The 22086-nt window shown below is 44.8% G+C and overlaps 1 protein-coding gene across 1 annotated transcript in view; it reads right to left on the bottom strand.

Annotated features, from left to right (window-relative positions):
* Positions 1–5754: 5754 nt before the first annotated feature.
* MAP2K4 (mitogen-activated protein kinase kinase 4) overlaps positions 5755–22086 on the bottom strand; it is a 101236-nt gene continuing 84904 nt past the window's right edge. Inside the window, exons 9-13 of the mRNA XM_023743859.1 lie at positions 13777–13854; positions 11238–11386; positions 10225–10270; positions 8023–8389; positions 5755–6466 (exon numbers count right to left, since the gene is read on the bottom strand). Coding sequence (XP_023599627.1) covers positions 8276–8389; positions 10225–10270; positions 11238–11386; positions 13777–13854 — 387 coding nt within the window. The 3' untranslated portion in view covers positions 5755–6466; positions 8023–8275. The remainder of the gene's footprint in view (positions 6467–8022; positions 8390–10224; positions 10271–11237; positions 11387–13776; positions 13855–22086) is intronic.

The following is a 22086-nucleotide window of genomic DNA, read 5'->3' as shown; positions in this document are numbered from 1 at the left end:
AGGTTGGGAATATAAATTTGAGAATTATCTGCTTTTGGGGGTACTTGAAGCTTTGAAATTCAATGCCATCACCAAGGGAAGTGTATGTGTCCTTACTCCTGCATATAAGTACATTTCTTGAAAGCAATGCCTGTTGCCTGTGCTTTATAAAATCTATGCCAGAGCATCGTATATATTAAACAATCTCTGTTATACTACTGCCATTTAAACATAGGCCTTGATAAAATAAAGTAAAATACGACACAAACTTAGCCGAGGACTTGAGAAGGGCAGGATTATTTTTAACTCTACGCAGACATGCCACAGAGAGCAGTAAACTTAGCCATGCTTGAAAACTTGTAGGCTTGTGGCTCAAGTTGATCTTGGTTTGTCAAGTGATCATTAATGAAATAAAAAGACTCTACTCTTCAGATTACCAGTTACTTGCATGACTATGAGCGAACCATTTCTCCTCTTTGAGCCTCTGTTTCTCCCAATGCAAACATGATCCTCCCTAACAGACAGGCAGAGACAAAAATGTACTTGGCTTTCCCCGGAACTCGGTGTTTTCCAGCTACATGGCTCCCCCAAGTGGTCAATAGAATGAATGCAACCTGCGTGTTAGGCAGTGATTATTGATCATTGGGCTCCTGTACAGGTTACCCACCATGGGTCAGACACTCTGGTAAGCATGTGGGTACATTTTCTTGTTAAATCCTCACCAAAATACTTGGCGGCAGATGTTTTCTTATCCCCATTTTATAGGTGAGGAAACCGAGGCACAGATTCAAGTTTGTGTGATAAATGCTGATCCAGGACTCAAACCCAGGCAGTCTCGTCCGGGTCTGAACCCTGGTGACCGTGTGGGTCAAGGTGGCTATCCCGCATGGACAGGCTCCACACCAAACACGCCCTGAGCCCTAAACACTGCGTCATTTCAAATACAACAGCGTAAGGTTTCCAGGATTCCAAAGAAACTCCAGGCACAAAAGACTTCTTTTTTTTTTCAGCATTTGTTAAGCAACTTTCAAAGGCCCTGACACCTTTGGGAACAAAAGTTGCTCCTGGCAAGTTCTTTTTTCTGTCCTCAGTTGGTACAACTCCTCATGCTTCGAAAATGGATCTACTTTCCAGAAACAGACAAGAGCTGGTTGGGATCAAGAGCTCCTGCTTCCCTCAGGGAGTGGCAGGGCTTCCTTGCCTCCTTTTGGGCCAATTCAGGAAAGCATTTAAAAATAAATAGTTTTCTTTTGTAACTACAAATGTAGTTACTGCAATTAGGGGTTTCATTACTGGCACCCAATCTAACGTCCTGTCAGGGGTAAGTCACTAGTACTGTCTTTGCAGTGGATTCTGTTTTCTACGCACCTACTGTTTAGTTGCTAGCTGTTGACTAGTAGAACAGTCCCAACTATGATCTCTAGTCATTTCCTTTCTTTTAGCAGAGATATGCCATTGACATAGAATTCCAATTTACTGGTATTGTGCATTGTTTTAGGGAAAATCCTGTAGAATCAATAGGATGCCATGCGGTCTTCACCAAGTGTGAAAAAGCAGGCCTTCTAAGAGAAAAGCGCTATCATTGTATGACCATTCCACTGGGTCACAGAGATGACATAGAAGACTGACCTCAAGTAACTCACAATCAAGTCGAGAAAGAGACACGTAAATGTAACTAAATGTGATTAAATGCTGCATAAATTTATGTTTCAAAAGAAGTGATCTATTTAAATTATCTTTTATGGAAACTACATAATCTTCCTTTCATTAAAATTTCCCTTGTTGATATAGGCAAACCAGGTCAGTTTCTGCTGGATTTGCATACTTGCATTTTAGTCCTTAATTTAACTTCTTATTAAAGGTTTAAAAGGGTGGGGAGTAGGGGGGGAGAGAAGTGATCTGAGCCCAGAAGACAGAATTGGGAAAGGCTTCCCGGAGGGTGTGACATTTAAGCCAGGTCTTAAATAAGTAGGTGCTTTCAAAGGACAAGAAAAGCATTTCAGACAGAAGGAACCAGGTTAGGCTAGAAGAACAGGCCTGCGAGGGCACCGGTGTGGTAAACTGAGAAGGTCGTGAAAGGCGGGACAGGCTCTGTAAAGCCACCTGAGCCACCAAGCCAGAAAAGATTTTTTCCAGACCTCCGCCCGCTCTTTACCCCACACACGTGGTCAGGAATCAATCTAGCTCACTCCACACCCTAAGTTATCGCCTAAGGTCTCTCTTCTCCATCCCCGATTCCATTCCTGTAGCTCCCCAACGTCTGCCTGGGATATTGCAGGTTTCTCCATTCATCTTCAAATCCCCCCACTTCCACTGCAGCCTGCAGTCAGTGAAATAATCTTTCTAAATTATACATCAGATCAAACCATTTTCTTGCTTAAAATCCCACTTGGTTTGCCAGCACTTCCGCGATAAAGCTCACCCTCAGCATGATGTAGGATTCCCTGTATAATTACGACCCCCCTCTCCAGACTCTGCCTGGCTCTGGCCCTGGCAGACTCCTCCCGGCTCTGGGATGGTGCACAGGTTACCAGAGGCAGCGAGCCCACTTCCGCCCATTTAAAACGGGGATAACAGCTCCTACCCATGAGCCGAGGATTAAAACCATGCACTTAGGGCCATAAGCAGGTGGTGGCCTTTTCCTTGCATGTCCGTCCCAAGGACTCAGACTTTGAACCAGAACGATGTGATTAGATCAGCACGTTAGAAAGATGAGCATCAGTGGGAAAGGGGGGGGGGGTGGGGGAGAAAGCAGAGGGAGGGCGACCAGAGGGGCAGAGACACAAGGGGAGACGTGAGTGGCAGAGGCAACGGGAGGAGAGAACGAAGGAGCACATGCAGGGATATAATCGAAAGGACTTGGTTTCTAACTGGGAGCAGAGGCGGAGAAGGGTGTTAGGAGAAGGCAGGTCTCAAAGCCCTTTCTAACGAGTTCTTACACTTTCTCTGCCCTCAGTTGAAGCACTTCTTCATCCTTTGAAAACGGATTTACTTTCTAAAAACAGGCAAAAGTGGGTTGGGGCCCAGTTTTGCAAAATAAGAAATTAAACTATGAAATGCCATGTGGCGCGGATTAAGTGTAGAGCCCACGAAACAGGCAGGAATCATGTGTATGTAGAAAGCATTTGCTTGGGGAAAAAAATCTAGCATTTTTATAATAAACCCTTGCAATCCATGTAACTGTCAAATGGTTTCAGGAGAAAGATCTCAAGAAAGCAGCGAGACCTGGCGCTCGGCCGATGCTTGCCTAGAACCATGCTCTGCCTTAAGCAAATTGCCTAATTAGTTAAGAGGGTGCCCTGTGTGTAGGACTGAGGCAACAACAGCCTGCCAGCCTCACAAAGTTGGGTTCACAAGTGTTATAAAAAGGTAGTTCTATTTCGCAGTTCTTCAGTAAAACATAGATGTAGATGGAAACTTCAAATGCAGATAAAAATTTGATTCATTATACAATATGATTACTCAGTTGTGACTTTATACTGTGCTGTAGGGACTGACAATTTTAAACAGCAGAATCACATTTTACACTTAAGTATAAATATACTTTGGCATATCATCAGGAAAACAACAAAAAATGTTACCGTGGATATTGAACTACTAACCCTTGATTCCGAGGTTTGAGATGAGAATTCCTGTATGTTCATTTATCTGAAAGGTGGGGAAGACCAGGAAATACATTGCTTCTGTCTATAGCAAACTCCCAGAAGGTATATGGAAGCTGATGCTTCGCGTACTAAAGGTGATCCTCACACCAGGTGGTCCAATACCAACTGTCCACTCCACGTGGTTCCCACGGTGTACCCGGAGAGTCACTCATCGGGGTCTCCCCTCAAACCACTTAATGAGGTATTTAAGGAAACCAACAAGTTCAAAATCAAGTTTTTAGGTCTACCTTCACATTCCGAGTACTAAGCACAGGTGCTGCGATGTGACTGATGCACAGCCTGGGCCAGAGTGGGACATGGGCCCACCTTGGACCTGAGGCTGGGCAGCCAGCAAGTTCAAAATCAACAGTTTTTAGGTCTATCTTCACATTCCGAGTACTAAGCACAGGTGCTGCGATGTGACTGATGCACAGCCTGGGCCAGAGCGGGACATGGGCCCACCTTGGACCTGAGGCAGGGCAGCCAGGGCCCAGGACATGGGCCAACCTCGGGCCTGGGAGGAGGGCAGCCAGGGCCCAGGGCATCTGACCCTCCTGCAGCTGAGGCAGGTGTGAGAAACGAATGAGCAGAGGGCACTTAAATACTAACTAGAGCCACCTCAAATTTCTTTCCCGCCTAACGCCCTTCTCAGTGATTGAAACATAACGCCATCATGCTAACAGGACACAGCGGCCTCTGCACTGATGCTCAGGTGTCCCACTTAAGAATTAGGAGCTAGAGCTACTCTGGTTGGTTCTAAGGTAACCATCTCCTACCCTTTATGTTGGCCACTGAGCCTCCGGGACCTCGGGCTTAAACTCATCTCCAAGATAACGAACCAGGCCTTGGTTAGGGCTATGAACTCAGGTTCCCCCCAACTACAGTTCACTCTTCTCAACGCCACACTTCTCTGCTGTCAGGTATTTTAAATCAGTGTAATTTCTCTTCTCTAATTCCATGAGAAACCAGTGTCACAGCCTGGATTTGCATCTCGCTCTCCTCCCCACAGCTGTCAGGGTCAGCACTTCACTTCCCTAAGCCTTGCTTTGCGGTTCCCTATGTGTTTTCTTCATCTGCCCAATGGGACACCACAACCTGACTTTGAAGGCTACAGTCAGAATCAAACCAGATGAACAAATACTGCACTGTCCACACCGCATGGAGTGCAGCCTGCCTGGCTCTCATGGCACCAGGTCGGTGCTCAGCCGGGATCTGGAAGCTCCATGGGTACCTCTCTGGGGGCAGCTAAGGCTCAAGGGGAGAGGCCAGGATTCCTACAGCCACACCCTTCCCTGGAGGATGCCTGCTCCTTACCACACCTGGTGCTATAGTGGTCCCTCCTGCACCTCAGGTCAGATCAGAAGCAGGCACAGAATGGTAAGGTGCCAAGTTAACACTCCGGTGTGGGGTGAATTTCCCGCCAAAATATAAGATGGCTCTGTCTTTTGGTTTTGTTCCATCCACCAAAAGGGTGGATTACAAACAAATATTTGGTAATACGCAGTTACAATCGGCCCGAGTTTACACGTTTCCCGCACTCCACCGCAAATCTATATGAACCGAGTTAAAGATGGCTCCCGCGGAGTACGCGCAATTCACGCGATCAGAAGCAGGCACAGAATGGTAAGGTGCCAAGTTAACATATGGCCAGGAGTGAGGATTTGCTCACTGACCGAGGTGGGAGTATCGCAGACACATCCAGTGCCCAGGCTTCAGTGTCCTCTCCAATAGTTCCCAGGGTCCCAAGGCTTTTGCTCACATACAAGTCCTCCCATTCATAAACCTCTCAGGTCTGAGAGGCACAAATCCCCTCCCTCCCCCTCCGTTAGCCCAGGGAGCCGTGAGTGACTGGGCTGACATGGAGACTCACCAGCAGCCACAGAACCAGGAGCAGAGAGCGTGGCTGGTGACCAAGCACCAAGCCCAGCAGACTAGACTCCACCCCATCCCAGGGGGAACTGCGCCCTCTCCCTCCAGCAGTAAGAACACTGGGCAGGGCAGGGAAACCAGCAGAGAACACAACTCAGGGGACTCTGCCTCCCACCTGCTCAAAGAGAAGGCAAAGCCATACAGCAACCACAGGAGAGCAGAGAAAGAAAAGCCATAAACACGTCCAGAAGAGACTCTCTCCCAAGGTGAAACTCACAGATAATTTAATGGAATTTACTTAATCTTCCCCTCTCAGGGTCTGACTTCAGAAAATCAAATTACAAAGTCATCATCACATCCTAGATTTATTACAACTGACCTGCAGGCAAAAGGATAGAACTATTACATAAACACTTCGATTCCATGTATATATCTTAAATAGAGGAGGATTTCAAACAAGAATACAGGATAAAATATTCCAAAGCTCCAAGAAGCAGTTATGTTACTGAGCTCCATTTTTACAGACAAATAAGGCAATATCCCTGCACATTAGCTTTTTGATAATTTTTATACATTTTTCTATGATACAAGAGAAAAATAACCAGAGCTCACAATGTACAGTTCTTACACTATTTTCACAGTCTGTGAACACTATACACCCTTTTGTTTTAATAAAGATACATTGTAATAAACTCCTTGCCCTTAAGTTTATAGTTTATAATAATCTATGATTAATACACTAAAATTGCTTTGATGTGGTCATCCACACAACAGAACAGTCAGATCAGCTTAGCTCCTGGACAGTCAGAACTGCTTTGATCTCCACTGTAGAATGGCAAAGTGACCCTGCGCAGAGCCGGACGGGAAGTTGACAGCAGACAGGAAGTTGAGTCCCCGGGAGATACGGAGAATGATGGCTTGGTGTGGTTGAAGGAAGACACATAGCAACGCTTCCTTTGAGAACACTGGGAAGTCTAAGGTTTATGATGCCATAGGGGAGAAAATGGGAAAATTAGGCAAATGGACCAAAGCGATAAATCATTTTTGAATTCTGAAATTGACAGGGAAGTGACTTTAAAACAGCACCATTCTCCCTTTATTGTTGTATAGTGTTGATGACTGTCACTCTGGGAGGAGACACAGCAGTACCTGCCCCGGGGGTTCTGGAACGGCCTCACCTGGTCTGGGACCACGGCTGTTTTATATTCCCGCGTGCTGGGACCACTCACAGTGCTGCTCACAGAGCCGAACGCTCAGTGCCAGGGAGGCCAGAGCAAACCCCAGGGGAAGCTGGCTGGTGGGGGAGTGAGGAAGCACAGCAGAGAGCAGGTTAGAGTGGGCTTATCACTGTTCGGGGGTTGTTTGGGTGGCGGGGTTGATTCTGTAGAACTCCAATTCCAAGAAATGATGACCTGTTAGAGGCTCTCGCAGGCGCTGAGCTCACCTAAGACTGCCGTTTCAGGTCCTCCCTGGGTCACTCGTGTTTCTAGAAAGATGCTGCCTCATCACCTACCACGTTACTGAGCCCCATGATGTTCAGCCTCTTAAACATTGGCGCATCTGAGAGATTTGGGGCTAGAAATCCTTGGTAAGGAACATCCCTGGTATTATAAAGGTTTTTAATAGAGGGGGTGGGGGGAGGCAAAGTATTGGATTAAGCAAAAGACACATAGTGGCAAGAGACTACAGGGGAGGGGAAGAGGTTCAGAAACCGAAGACCTGGACCAGTGACGGCAAACAGCTGCGATTTGGTCTTTTGCTGCCTACGAGAAATCTCTATCTATCTAATCAATCAAGGCACATTGCTCCTCGCTACTCCTCCCTGGTAGTGAGTTACGATGGCTAAAGTATCAGGCTCGGGACAAAGGGGGAAGAGAGCTGCTAGGAGTTGTCCCAGAGAAGATGCTCGCATGAAAACGTCTGTAAACGTTGCCCTCCGTAATTTTTCTTCGTTCAGTCCCGGTGGTTGGTGGCAGGTGGAACCTCGGGTTGGCAGCACACCAAATGCTGAGTGACAATTCTTAGGATCAGCACCTTCTTTGACAAGGGGCAGACTCCCGAGTCTCCCAGTGAAGAGCAGAAGGACTGGTCAAGGAGAAAAGAGCACATTCTGTCCTGTCTCGATATTTTACTGTTCGCCTATTTGAACACAACATGGTTTTTGGTAAAGATAAATTCATTCTAATTTAAAATGGTATTTCAAACGGGAATTTGGCCGAGCACATCGATCCCCGAACATCGACTGTGACCATAAAGCAACAGGACCTCAGATCAGTAAGTCTATTGCACTTGGTGAAGAACAGAAACCCTCCTGTCTCCCGGCTCCAGAAGGCAATGCGTCTCGCTGGCTGTGCAAGCTCTTCTCACTCGTGCCGAGTCCCTACGTTCAGACACAGTACATCCATCACTGCGTTTTTCCAGGACCGGAAGTCTGACAAATACCACTCCAGTAGCTGCGTCTCCAGGTTTTGAGTCTAGAAATGAATTAAAGATGTGATCTAATCACAGTCAACAAATTGATCGTACTGACCTCCACGTTTCATGAGTATGTCATCGGGAAAGAGCAGGATGAGGTCTCTGACCAGCACGAACACTGGGATCAGTCGGATACTTCGGGGATGCACGTCCTAGGTGACGGGAGTATACAGACATGATGGAAACAAACACCAATCTTATTGCACATGGTGTCTGGGAGAGCAATAAAAACACTGTGATAGGGTGAAAATTCTTTACGTCTTGCTTCCTCTCAGCCCTTTTTTCTAGAGTCTGACGTAGCAGCGGCATCAATCGACATACATGGGAGAGCTGGGAGTTGCTGGCATTTGATCCAGGATTTTACAAACATAGCTTGCGACCTCTACAGTACGTTCTTCATACATTAAAATAAAGGGATGTTTCTGCAAGAAAATGGAAGAACAAAACAAATCAAAATTTATATCAGAGCCCACGTTGGGCTTTTCCCAATTTTGGAACAGCACAGAACCAGAGGCTCAACCACGCAGGGCTATGAAACTCCAGCACCGGCTCAGCGCTGCCAGCACAGCCTGCATTCCCAGGAGGCGTGTCAGTGGGTGTGGTCTGCCGGGCGTGATTCTCAGGCTGGGATATGGAGCCCCCTGGAGGTGAGGTCTGGGTATTAATCTGTGGACCGGGGAGCATTTGCTAAGGCAGACAGCACTGCTGTTCCTCTGCACAGAACATCTGAGAACCAAGAACTACATGACCACCAGGTGCTAGTCTTAGGACAGACACCAACTCAACTGCCCGTTCCCCCAGGCGCAAAGTGAATCCTGAACAAAAAGAACTGTTTCAAACCTTCTCACCCCCGCTCCCAAGGAAACTCAATAGAAACTTACCCTATGAACTCCTGCACCACACTCTCCAAAGCCTGGAGCCCATATCTGCCTCACAACCCACCGTTTCATACTCCATCTCCAGCAGTATTTTTCTTTAACAGTTTCTCTAAGCACAATGACTGGGGATAGCTATTTTTTTAACATATATTTTTATTGATTTCAGAGAAGAAGAGAGAGGGGGAGAGAGAAATAGAAACATCAATGATGAGAGAGAATCATGGATTGGCTGCCTCCTGCACGCCCCCAACTGGGGATCGAGCCCGCAACCTGAGCATGTGCCCTGATCGGGACTTGAATCAGTGACCTCCTGGTTCATAGGTCGATGTCAACCACTGAGCCACACCAGCCAGGCCTGACTGGATATCTTTAGTCACACCTGGGGTTGACCATAAGTCTGAGAGATAGAAGCTAAGTGTGACAAATAGGTGGTTTTTTTCTTAAAATATTCCCACATTACCAGATCACAGTACTTTGTTCACCACTAAGACCAAATACACATCCAGGAGACTACTTAAAAGGCCCAGGTTCCATGGGGTGGGTGAGAAGTTTTAAGAGAAATGGGAATTGGCTGTATGAGTCTAGATTTATTTGCATGAGAACATTTTATAAAGGCAGAGAAAGCACAATAAATTCTTACGGATGTGTTACACATACATAAACCACATGGTAAAATAAAAATGGCTCCTTAAAGTGAATCTTAAAATTCTCCAGGGAGCCCAGCCAGTGTTACCCAGTGGTTGAGCATCAACCTATGAACCAAGAGGTCACCAGTTCAATTCCCAGTCAGAGCACATGCCCGGGTTGCGGGATCGATCCCCAGTAGGGGGTGTGCAGGAGGCAGCCTATCGATGATGTTTCTCTCTCATCAATGTTCCTATCTCTCTATCCCTCTCCCTTCCTCTCTCTAAAACATCAATAAAAACATATTTTTTAATAAATTTTCCAGGTTAATATTTATAACATGTCAAGGTCAAAACTTTCCATGAGAACATACCGAGTAAATCAGTAGGGAAGTTATAACTTCAAATTTTCTCTTTCCAAACACTTGCTTCAGAACCTTTTACAAAAGCCCAGTGAGGTGAAGCTGTCTGTCTGTCTGTCTGTTTGTTTGTCTTTGAGAGGTCACTGCCTGGTCAGTGAGGTGGAGCTGTCTGTATGTCTGTGTGTCTGTCTATGAGAGGCCACCGCCTGCTCAGTGAGGTGGAGCTGTCTGTCTGTCTGTCTGTCTGTCTGTCTTTGAGAGGTCACTGCTTGGTCAGTGAGGTGGAGCTGTCTGTCTGTCTGTCTATAAGAGGCCACTGCCTGCTCAGTGAGCCAGCACGCTGAGCGGACCAAGGCTGAGGAGACAGCTGACATTGCCAAGGTCTCATACTCACCAGAAGTTCTTTATACTTTGGCCTTTTGGATTCGTCCTTTGTAAGGCTAAAATAACAAAACAAAACAAACATTATTAATATGAAGACACATTTACCCCAAGGATTTTTTTTTCACAAAAGAAATATTATAAAGAATCGAGTAGTTTTTTCCTTCAGATGCAAAGGTGACATAGCAGACAACCTGCCAATCTCAGAAAACAGGAAAAATTAGGCAATCTATGAACAAGAGAAAAGCAAAGCAGTTTCAGGAATGTATAGTAAAGAAGATATACTAAACACTCTGGCTTTTTGCTTGTAAATATAAATTTTTAAACTATGTTGGATAAATAATAATTATTAAAAATAGTCAAATAATAACAAAGCCTGTTGTATTTAAAATACAGATTGAAACAGCATGAAGCAAGATTATATATCACCATCTCTGCATAAGTTTATTCTCAGGAGCTGCTCACACAGGCACGCACACGTACACACGCATACGTGCACCTTTAAAAGGTGGACAGACATGAGGTGTGGAGTTCACCTTCCTTGGAATAGGTTTCAGAGAGCTAATCTAGGGTTCTACCAATTGAACTTTAGGCCTAACTTGACTCCACACACCCAACCATGTTTTATGTTATGTCAGAGCAGAGATCAACCCCTGAAAGTATGGCCTGGTAGGATCTTCACTTGGTAAAGGCTTCCAAGTGATTTGGTACAATTTCACGATGAAAACCACATCAGAATGAGATGGCCAGTCTCACCTGGGCTGTATTTCTTGTACAGAGAACTAGAAACCGGGAGGCAGCGCTTCTCCACCACCCCCAGCTGTTTTCATCAGTGCCTGAGCAGTAGAACAAGAGAACAGGGCCCTCCAGGCTGCTGGAACCTCCCATGTAGCTGCAATGATCCGGAGTCCCAGCTCAGGAGACAGAGGGACAGGAGAAGGCTCCCCTGCCCCAGTGTTGCTAAGGTTAAATCAACCTCACTGTTCTCACTGCATGTTTTTGAACATCCATAATTCAAGTACTCACCACAAGTTGACAAAATTGATGAAACTCGGGGAGAATTCCCTTTCCTCCGAATTACTCAGCTGCGGGGGGTCTCCTTTCACAACTTGCGTTAGTTGATCAAATACACTATTCCACTTTGGATAAGGAAATCGGCCTGTGGCCAACTCGTACTGAAAGAACCCAGAGGAAAAAGCAAAATACACTAAGGAAATGCTTACTTCTCCTCACTGAAATGGCCATGTTGAAAATCTAAACTCTAAGCAAAACTCTTAAAAGCTTGGCATTAAATCCGTATCAGGTTAAGGTGGAATCTTCAGAAGTATTAAGGCTAAGTGGAATGGTATTAGAATCAAGATAATATAAAGAATTCTGTATCAACCAAATCCAAGAACTTGGACTACAAGGAAACAATGAATTTAAGCCCCAAGTCCCACAGTGCATGCTTCAAGTCTGACTCCTTTGTATACAGGATTCTGCAAGGCTGGCTTTAGAACTATTTTAGTACAATATCTTCACTATTTATAGTCACCTGAGTGGAAAGCCATGTCCAGAACTGTTGCCAAATTCATTTTTAAGGTAAAATAACATTAAACATACAAAACATCCAATGAGCTCCCAGGAAACAAAGTTCGATTGCCATTCTGCAGTTACTACAATTCCAACCACAACCAGATGTTACCATCGCTGAAGAAAAAGTCAGGGTCAAAGCCTTCACCCTGAAGCCCAAAAATGATGCTTAAGAGAAGGAATAAGGTGAAGGATCTAGGACCCTAGAAATTAATTTCACACATTTCATAATTTTATGAGATTATCCATATAAAAAAAAACAAATTATGAAGCAATTATAAGTACTGAATACCTTGCTTTAAACAAAGACATAGTACTAAAGATACTTGCTAAAATTTTTTTTCTATGTTAGAACCTTTCACAGAACAAAAATTTGTTTTTACTAGTATAATGAAGTAAATACTTGTTTTTTAACATAACTGGTTTGGACACAGATAGGTATTTCTGAACCGTTAATATCCCTTCTATGCGAGCAGTAGCCTCAGCTAGAAGCTAGAGTCTTGCTGCAGTCTTTGGCACCAGCCACCAGACCTAAAAGATACCCAAGTTCCATGCTCTCTCCTGACTGAAAAAAAGATTCCTTCTTTGCTCAGTTGGCTTCACAATGGGAAAAGACTCAGAAGGTGCCTCCCAGATCTGGCCACAAGAGAAACTAGAAGGAGTCTTCAGCAGAGGTGAGTTGTTAGCCTCAACTCTCTACTCAGAGACTTCACCAGGCTGGCAACATGACTCACCAAGAATAACTACATGAATAACTAAAGGGTAACTAACAGGGACAACTACAAGGAAATTACAAGGATAACAACAAGGACAGCTAAAGGATAAATAACAAGGACAACTGCAAGAATAACTAAAGGGTAACTACAAAGATAACTAACTAACAAGATAACTATAAGGATAACTAACACAGCCCCATTTAGTGGCGGAAGATTCACACCATGTAGGCAAAGCTGTCAAAAATCAGAAAAATGCCATCAAGCCTGGTAAAACAGCAAGCACAAGAAAATGAACCTAAAACTTGAAAACAAAATTTGGTATCTTTATATATAAAAGCCTAATATGCTAAGTGTCCGACCGATTGGTCGACCATTCAGTCGACCAGTCGCTATGACGTGTACTGACCACCAGGGGGCAGACGCTCCGACCGGTAGGTTAGCTTGCTGCTGGGGTTCAGCCGATTGGGACTGGGCGAGATGGGCTGGACATGCCCTGGAGCCAACCTCCCACGGTCCCTCCCCAGCCTCTAAAATATTTCTTCTAATTTCCTTTCAATGTGCATGAATTCGTGCACCAGACCTCTAGTTAAAGAAATAAGCAAATAAAGATGCTTTTTAAATAGAACCAAAATTTCAACACAGCCAAGAAAGAAGAGTTGATTTAATTGTGCTTAGTTGCAAAGTAAGCAGCTTTCTGACTATTCTTTCTGTGTTGCTCTAAGGTAGAACTCTCCTTTAGAACTGTCACCTAAGCAGTTCTTGTTTCTCAACAACTGAATTACTTTCAGTTTCTCTGTGACTTTTCTATTCCGTGACTGGAAGACTCCAGTGACATGAACATATTCCTCTAACACACACCCTGCATAGTGTTACTGGACACACTACCCAGGCTGAGTGGAGGAGCCCGTGCCTTCCCAGGACTCTGACTGCACAGGAGCTGCCCCACCCCATTCCATTCTCAGTGCACGAGACTCCTGTGTGTGTGACCAAGACATCCACAGCTGCAATGTTACAGAGCCCTAGGCACCTCAGAGAACCTTGAGAGAAATAATCAATTACGGTTTGATTTTTAAAGTATAAAACATACATTTATTCAACAACTAGAACATACAGTCCCTGTGATCATAGCCATGAGGGGAAAAAATAGGTAAATAAAATCAAAGACTAGAAGAGACAAGAAGCAGTTCTTATGAGGGGTGGAAAACTGATGAAATTTACTTTCACTTCTCAATTTCTTGGTACACTACTAGGACAAGGCTGGGTGGACATCAACATACCAACGTGATCCCCAAACTCCAGACATCAGAGCGGACATCATAGCCTTGTCGTGATGCACTTGGGTCTATTCTTTCCGGCTGGAACACAAAGGGAAGTCACAGTCAGTAATTAGTCACATGATTAAGAAGCAGGGAAAGGGAAGCAACAGCTGGGCAGGTGGCCCAAATGCCAGCATAATCCTTACAGGAACCCATGTCTGGGGTCAGATTAAGAGTCATGGCTCTAGCTGGTTTGGTTCAGTGGATAGAATACTGGCCTGCAGACCAAAGGGTCCTGGGTTCAATTCTGGTCAAGTGCAACGTACCTCGATTGCAGGTTCCTTCCTGTCCCTGGCCCTGGTCAGGGATCATGCAGGAGGCAACCACTCAATGTGTTTTCTCACATCAGTGTTTCCCTATGTCTTTCCCTCTCTTTTCCATTCTCCCTAAAACCCAGGTGAGGATTAACAACAACAAAACAAACAAACAACAAAAAAGTAGTAGAAAGCCAACATTAAAAACAACCAACAGCAAAAACAAAAAAAAAAAAAGGAAAAAAAGAAAAAAGAAAACCTCAATAGTTTTCTCCCTAAAGGGAATACAAAGCAACTCTCCTAATTTTCCCCCTAAGTACTCACAAGCACTTACAATCCTGAAGCTGAGAACAGCCAAAGGGAGAAATAGGGAGAAAACTGGAAAAATGTAAAAAATAAAGAAATGCAGGGTCAGCTTAGCAGCAAGTAGTGGCAAATGGGGGAAAAAAGACTAAGTTTGTTTCCGTGAATAAGGCCCTACTGCGATATATTGAGATACAAAAGCAAATATGAGCCAAATTATAATTATTTTACCCATTCTTCATCATAAAGCTAAATTTACCATTATTTCTATTAGTCATTTTAATCAAATTAAACATTGTCAATATAGTAATATATCACCCTATCATTTAAATAGCTAACATCATTTTTAGTGACTTCTGTGAAATTAGAGACCATTATCTACACAATGTGTCAGGGATGAGAAGATCAGAGACAGAGACAGAGATAGAGAGTGCGCGCGCACATCGGTGGCAGAGCAGACCATGGATCCTAAGACTGAGTAACTGCTGTTGAAAGGCATGCCCAGAGAAGCATACCAGTTGGTTGAATTATATTCTACTAGAGGCCCGGTGCACAAAAATTTGTGCACTCGGGGGGTGGGGGGGGGGGGTCCCCTCAGCCCGGCCTGTGCCCTCTCGCAGTCTGGGACCCCTTGGGGGATGTCCACCTGCTGGATTAGGCCCGCTCCCCGGGGGGATTGGGCCTAAGCTGGCATTCAGACATCCCTCTGGCAGCCCGGTAGCCCTCAGGGGATGTCCACTTGCCAGCAGGGAGCAGGCCTAAGCTGCAGTAGGACATCCTTAGCGCTGCTGAGGAGGCGGGAGAGGCTCCTGCCACCACCGCTGTGCTGGCAGCCATCGGCCTGGCTTGTGGCTGAGCAGAGCTCCCCCTGTGGGAGCGCACTGACCACCAGGGGGAATCTCCTGCATTAAGCGTCTGCCCCCTGGTGGTCAGTGTGTGTCATAGTGACCAGTCATTCCCAGTCGTTCTGCTGTTAGGGTCAATTTGCATATTACCCTTTTATTATATAGGATAGAGGCCTGGTGCACGGGTGGGGGCCAGCTGGTTGGCCCTGAAGGGTGTCCCGGATCAGGGTGGGGGTTCCGCTGGGGTGCCTGGCCAGCCTGGGTGAGGGGCAGGTGGCTGTTTGCAGGATGGTCAAGGCCCCCAGTGGGGATCCTCACCCCATGGGGGTGTGGCCAGCCTGGGTGAGGGGCTGACGGCTGTTTTCAGGCTGGCTACGGCCGTGGGCTGGAAGCAGGTATCTGGGATTTATTTAACTTCTATAACTGACACTTTGTTGCCTTGGTCCAGCTTGAAGCCCCTCCTTGAGCAGAAACCACGGTGGCTGGAAGCAGGTATCTGGGATTTATTTATCTTCTATAATTGAAACTTTGTAGCCTTGAGCGGAGCTCAGGGCCGGCAGGGCAGGCGGGAAGCTTGGCTTCCTCCATCGCCGGGGCAACTCAAGCCTCCTGCTCGCTCCAGCTCCGTGGCCGCCGCCATCTTTGTGACAGAGTGATGGTTAATTTGCATATTACTATTTTATTAGCTAGGATCACTGTTGGCAACCACTAGTTTGGACACCTACATATTTTGTTTTGAACATGAGTACTGTGGCTGCATAAATTTTCATTGTAAGCTACTTATTATTCATGAGCCCAGACACTTAAGTTATATGATAACTTGCAGAAATTTGTACATTAGGGATGCAAATGATTTTTGCCTAATAACCCCAAAAGCTATTTCCAATCTTGGCATGACAAAAATCTGAAGATATAACAAGAGCTAGAAACCTCAAAGTTAGCAATTGATAAGCTCATCACAATAAAATTTTATATTTCTGTAATTGAGCCAAAGATATGTACAATTTAAAGAAAAATGACAACTTTTGAGAAAACTATCCTATATAATAAAAGGCTAATATGCAAATTGACCAAACAGCAGAATGACCGGTCGCTATGATGTGCACTGACCACCAGGGGCAGACGCTCAACGCAGGAACTGCCTCCTGGTCGTCAGTACGCTCCCACAGGGGGAGCGCTACTCAGCCAGAAGGCTGGCAAGCACAGCAGCAGTGGCAGGAGCCTCTCCCACCTCTGCAGAAGCACTAAGGAACAGCAAGCTGAGCGGTAAGGAGCAGCGAGCAGGTGGGCAGTAAGGAGCAAGGGGTCCCAGATTGCAAGAGGAATGCCTGACTGCCAGCTTAGGCCCCTGAGGGTCTGGATTGCGAGAGGGCGCAGACCAGGCTGAGGGACACCCTCTGCCCCCCCCCCCCCCCCATGCACAAATGTCAAGCACCAAGGCCTCTAGTGTAACATAAATTCTCCCTTATATTTTTATATCAACATAAAAGATTAACAATTTCTAATAAAAATGGACAAAAGGATAATTGGCATTAAAGTGGTCAAATATTAAGGAAAAAAGGCAAGCCTAAGTTGGTTTGGCTTAGTGGATAGAGCGTCGGCCTGTGGACTGAAGAGTCCTGGGTTCAGTTCCAGTCAAGGGTACATGCCTGGGTTGTGGGCTTGATCCCCAGTACAGGAGGCAGCCAATCAATGATTCTCTCTCATCATTGATGTTTCTTTCTCTCTCTCTCTCTCTCCCTCTCCCTTGCTCTCTGAAATCAATAAAAATGTGTTTAAAAAACATTTTTTTAAAAAAAGAAATCATGAATTTATACCCAAGATTATGTGGGGTAGTTGTTTTTTAACATTCAAAAATAAGCAATTCAAACTGCTAAAGAAAAAGTACTGGTTACTCAAGTGCAAATCTACATTTCCAAAGATGACAGCACTCTTAACAATAGTTGCTTATTAAATTTGACTTCAGTGAAGTCAAAATTCTCAGGGATTGTATCTTTATACCTTCAGCCATCTCAGTATAACTCACAGAGAATGGTGGCCTTCAGTGGTTTTTAAACAACTTTACTGAGATGTAATGCACATACCATACAATTCACCCACTTAAAGTATACAAGGCAATGGCTTTTATATAGTGACAGATATTTGTATCCATGACTAGAGTCTATTTTAAAATATTTCCTCACCCAGCACCCTCTGAATATCATCACCACCCTACCCCCACCCCACCCCCAAAGGTCTAAATAACAACTAATCTGCTTTCTGTAGCTACAGCAGTGATGGCGAACCTATGACACACGTGTCAGAGGTGACACGCAAACTCATTTTTTTTGGTTGATTTTTCTTTGTTAAATGGCATTTAAATATATAAAATAAATATCAAAAATATAAGTCTTTGTTTTACTATGGTTGCAAATATCAAAAAATTTCTATATGTGACACGGCACCAGAGTTAAGTTAGGGTTTTTCAAAATGCTGACACGCCGAGCTCTAAAGGTTCGCCATCACTGGCTTAGGGCAAGTAGGAAGTGAAAGTTAAGGCAGGTTTGTAAGTGACCTGGCTACGGACTGAAGGAGAGTCTCAACACAAAGCCAATCTGCAAAAACTGGAATAGTTGTTTTGGTTTATTTCCCCCCTTTGTTTTCTTTGTGAAAAAAATGTTTTGGAGCCTGGTATCTCGCCCTCCCCGACCCTGCACCCCAAAAGCAATCTGTCAAAACACTAGCTGAGTCCTGGCCAGCACTGCCCAGTGGTTAGAGGTTAAACTGGTAACCTCTTGGTGCACAGGACAACACTCAATCCACTGAGCCACACTGGCTGGGCTACTAAATAATTTCTTTACCAGGCATTTTGAAAATCTAAATTGTCAAACAAAGGGGGAAAAGTGAATACCATTTTTTCAGCCTGTATACAAGTGGAAAATGAAAATTATACCCTGAAGAATTAAGTTCTTTTGAAACCAAAGGGAAAGAGAAAGCAGAATATGAATGAATGAATGAATAAATGCTTTTAAATTAGTTCAACAAAGTTCAAAGGAAGTACACACATCAACAATTTCTCACTATTGATTAGATATAATAACTTGATTAGATTTTCATGCCTGATAGGCTTGCACATATTTTAAACAAAGGTTATGTCAGGGTTTGAGAAATGACCCAGGTAAATAGATGGACAAAGTTCATGAAGTACTGCTATGAAATGCATTATTTCTATTACTGATTAAGACTATCTTACAGGTGTGTGTGTTTCCAGACCATGTGTGTGCACCCTTCTACATAGAAGTAAAGATATCTGCCTTGCTGCCTGGCTCCCGAGTATGTTTTGTGTTCTACCAGGACCCCTGAATTTGGGGGCTCGCCTTATTTCTTACAATTTGGGGGCTTGTCTGGGATACCGTTTGTCGTCACAGGGAAATTGGACCCCTCCCCTGAGGAGGTGCGCCCCGCTGCCTAGTTGTGGCGGCCTCGGTGAGGAGGGACAGCCATCACACCTGGGCCAACTATGAGCTCAGGATCGAGAGTCAGCCAGCAAAGCAGGAAGGGCCCAAGCAAGACCTGCGGCAATCAGGTTAGAAGGCCTCCTGACCCAAAGCCCTCTTGAGTTTCCGGTTCATTGCCATCGACCAGAAAACTGTTTGTTCTAATCAAGATTTGGAAGCGAAGCAAGTTGGAACCCTACTGGAGAGGACCCTACCTGTCTTGCTTACCACAGAGACTGCTGTTCAGACTGGAGAGCGAGGTTGGACCTATCACACATGGGTTAAGGGCAGACACACCTCAACTTGATCGGCCATACCAGGACATATCCCCTTGAAATTGACACTAAAAACTGTGAGCTGTCTTAATAACCATCATGTACTGGGCTCTATTTGCTTTAGGAATCTGGCAAATTGCAGGGGCTCACAATGTGGGCTGGAGAAATGTGTACAATCTGGATCATGCTTACCCAGTTAAGTTACTGATTACAGATAACTTGAATGACTTGGATATTTCAGCCTTTAAGTCAAAAGATTGGCTAGGACTAGATATAGGAGTAGATGTCACAGGACAAGATCCCCTAGGCCACTGCCACCACCATGCAAATAGAAGTAGGATATAAGGGTACGAATGCCTGGGTGGAATGGATTAGATATTCTGTTCACACCCTAAATAAAAGCTACTGTTACGCTTGCAAGGCAGGAAGGCTACAGGCCCAAGTGGTCCCATTCCCATTCGAATGGACCTCACACAGTAACAGGATGGAAGGTGTGCTTGCCTTGTACCAGGAGGAAACAGCCTGGGGATACGCTTCCTGTAAGACTCTCCCTGCTGTTCCCATCCAACAGAGGTAAAGAGCAAGGACCCCCCAAAACGATCCGGCCCCGTCCTCCGACATAAACTATGTCTCCTGCCTCTCAAGGGGCGGGGCGGGGACAGTGCTTGGAGTTCAGAGAAATGTATCCGGATGCGTAAACGGCCGAGTATCCTCAGAAGCCCATCGTGCTGCACTGTCGGTACCCGTGCTGACGTCTGGTGGTGTCATAGGGACCCTGACTTGGGCCTTGCCCAGCATTTGGAGTGGACCTTGTGCTCTGATACTATCCCTTTCACGTTGGCACATCGTAAACCTTTTTCAATGGACAGACAGACCAGGAAGAGGAGAGTCCAGGGGGCTCCTTTGATCCCCATATGCACACAGATCCCACTGGGGTTCCAGGAGGAGTCCCAAGGAGTCTAAGGCTAGAAATCAGATTGCTGCCAGGTTTGAGTCTGTCCTGTGTTGGTGGCCACTGTGAACAAGAATGCGGTGGATTAATTATATTTACTAGAACCAGCAAAGGCTTGTTAACTATGCTCGAGACGCAGCTAAAGGGATAGCTGAACAGCTAGATGCCAGCAGCAGGATGACCTGGGAGAACAGGTTGGCCTTGGTCTGATTCTGGCAGAAAAAGGAGGAAGATGTGTAATGTTGGGGTCAGTGCTACACATTCATCCCTGACAAGACAGCACACGGAACGTCACTGAGCCTAAGGCATCGGCAGCTTTAGTGACGGGTGAGCTGGAGCCTGCGATCGAGGGTCCTTTCTCTAACGCACTAGAGCGACGGTGTCCACACTCACCCCTTTGATTAGAAGTTACAGAGATGGGGTGTCACATCATCCCATGTGTGGGGGGGTCTTATTCAAAGACTAATTGAAACCACATTGACCAAATAGCAAATTAGTCTCCTTCTAGAGCAGTGGTTCTCAACCTTCTGGCCCTTTAAATACAGTTCCTCATGTTGTGACCCAACCATAAAATTATTTTCGTTGCTACTTCATAACTGTAATGTTGCTACTGTTATGAATCGTAATGTAAATATCTGATATGCAGGATGGCCTTAAGCGACCCCTGTGAAAGGGTTGTTCGACCGCCAAAGGGGTCGCGACCCACAGGTTGAGAACTGCTGCTGTAGAGCATGAAAGTCAATGAATGTCAGCCAAGTTTTAAGAAAAGAGTTTAAATAAAGAAAAGGGGAGAACTATGAGAAGAAACAAGTCATCTTTTCTTTTCTTTTCTTTTTTTTTTTTGATTGAACAAGTCATCTTTTCTGTCAAAAAGCAGTGTAGACAGCCGTCATTTTGGACTGCGTGACTTGGCAGCCACCAAGTTGGCCGCATGGCTTGCAGCTCCCCTGGGGCCGCCATCTTGAAACGGCAAAGGCCAACCCCTCCCGTTGAATTAGCCAATTGGGAAAGACCGTGCGCCTGAGCTCCAATCAAGAGTGAGGGGCAGGTCACGTGCTCAGGGATTATAAAGCTGAGCAGAGCACCTGCTGGGTGTGTGCATATCCTTCTATGTAGAAGTAAAGATACTGGCCTTGCAAAAAAAAAAAAAAAGAAAGACTATCTTACAAACTAACACGGACAGGCTTCTATCCTGTAAGAAGAAGAGGTAAAGATAGAGAAACTGAAGTTACTTTTTAGAAGCCTCTTCAAGTTGGAGGATACCAGAGGGAAGGGTGAGAGGATCCTGGGTGAAGGAATCCTTCGAAAATAAAGATTATCAATTACTCCTTTGGGGAAGAAAAACAGGAAACATTTCGAGGATATGAGTTTCTATTTTACAAATGTTTCAAGTGCTTAAAAAAAAAAGCAATTAGTGAAATAACCTAGCATTATGTTCTTGCAATGTGATGCAACATAAAGTACACCTCATCTATGAAGCATCCATACCAAAAAAATGTAGTCTGAAACTAATCATGAGAACAATCAGACAAATCCAGTATGTAGACATTTTAAAAAACACTCCCAGAAATGTCAAAATCATGAGGAAGAAAAAAAAAAAGAATGGTCTAGACCAGTTTAGATTAAAATGCAAAAATGTAACAACTAAAAGTAATGTATTATGTATCTTGATGTGATCCTTACTAACAGCTATAACATACATTTATTTTGGACAATTGGGAATTTTGACCTATAAACTGTTTATTAGATGATACTATGAAATTCTTGTTAACTTTTTAGGCTTATGTTTTAGGTATGGTAATGATATTGTGGTTACACAGATGAATGCCCTTTTCTTGGGAGGATGTGCTGAAGTGTCTAGAATGAAATTCATCATATCTGTGACTTCCTTTCAAATGGTCCAGAACACACACACACACACACACACCCCTACACACACCCCTAAATGTACATATACAGGGGTAGGCAAAAGTAGGTTAGCAGTTGTTCGTATGGAAAATATGTAATACAAGAATAAATAATAATACAAGAATAAACTCTGCATTTCATGCACTCAAAACTGTAAACGTCCTTTTGCCCACCTCTGTCTATGTTTATGTGTATGTGAATAAATACAGACTTCCCTAGATGAGGAGGTAGGGAAGTGACAAGATGTTAACAACTGGT

Source organism: Myotis lucifugus, unplaced genomic scaffold (assembly GCF_000147115.1).
Source record: "Myotis lucifugus unplaced genomic scaffold, Myoluc2.0 scaffold_416, whole genome shotgun sequence".
NCBI lineage: Eukaryota > Metazoa > Chordata > Mammalia > Chiroptera > Vespertilionidae > Myotis > Myotis lucifugus.
This window is presented reverse-complemented; position numbering and strand designations above follow the sequence as displayed.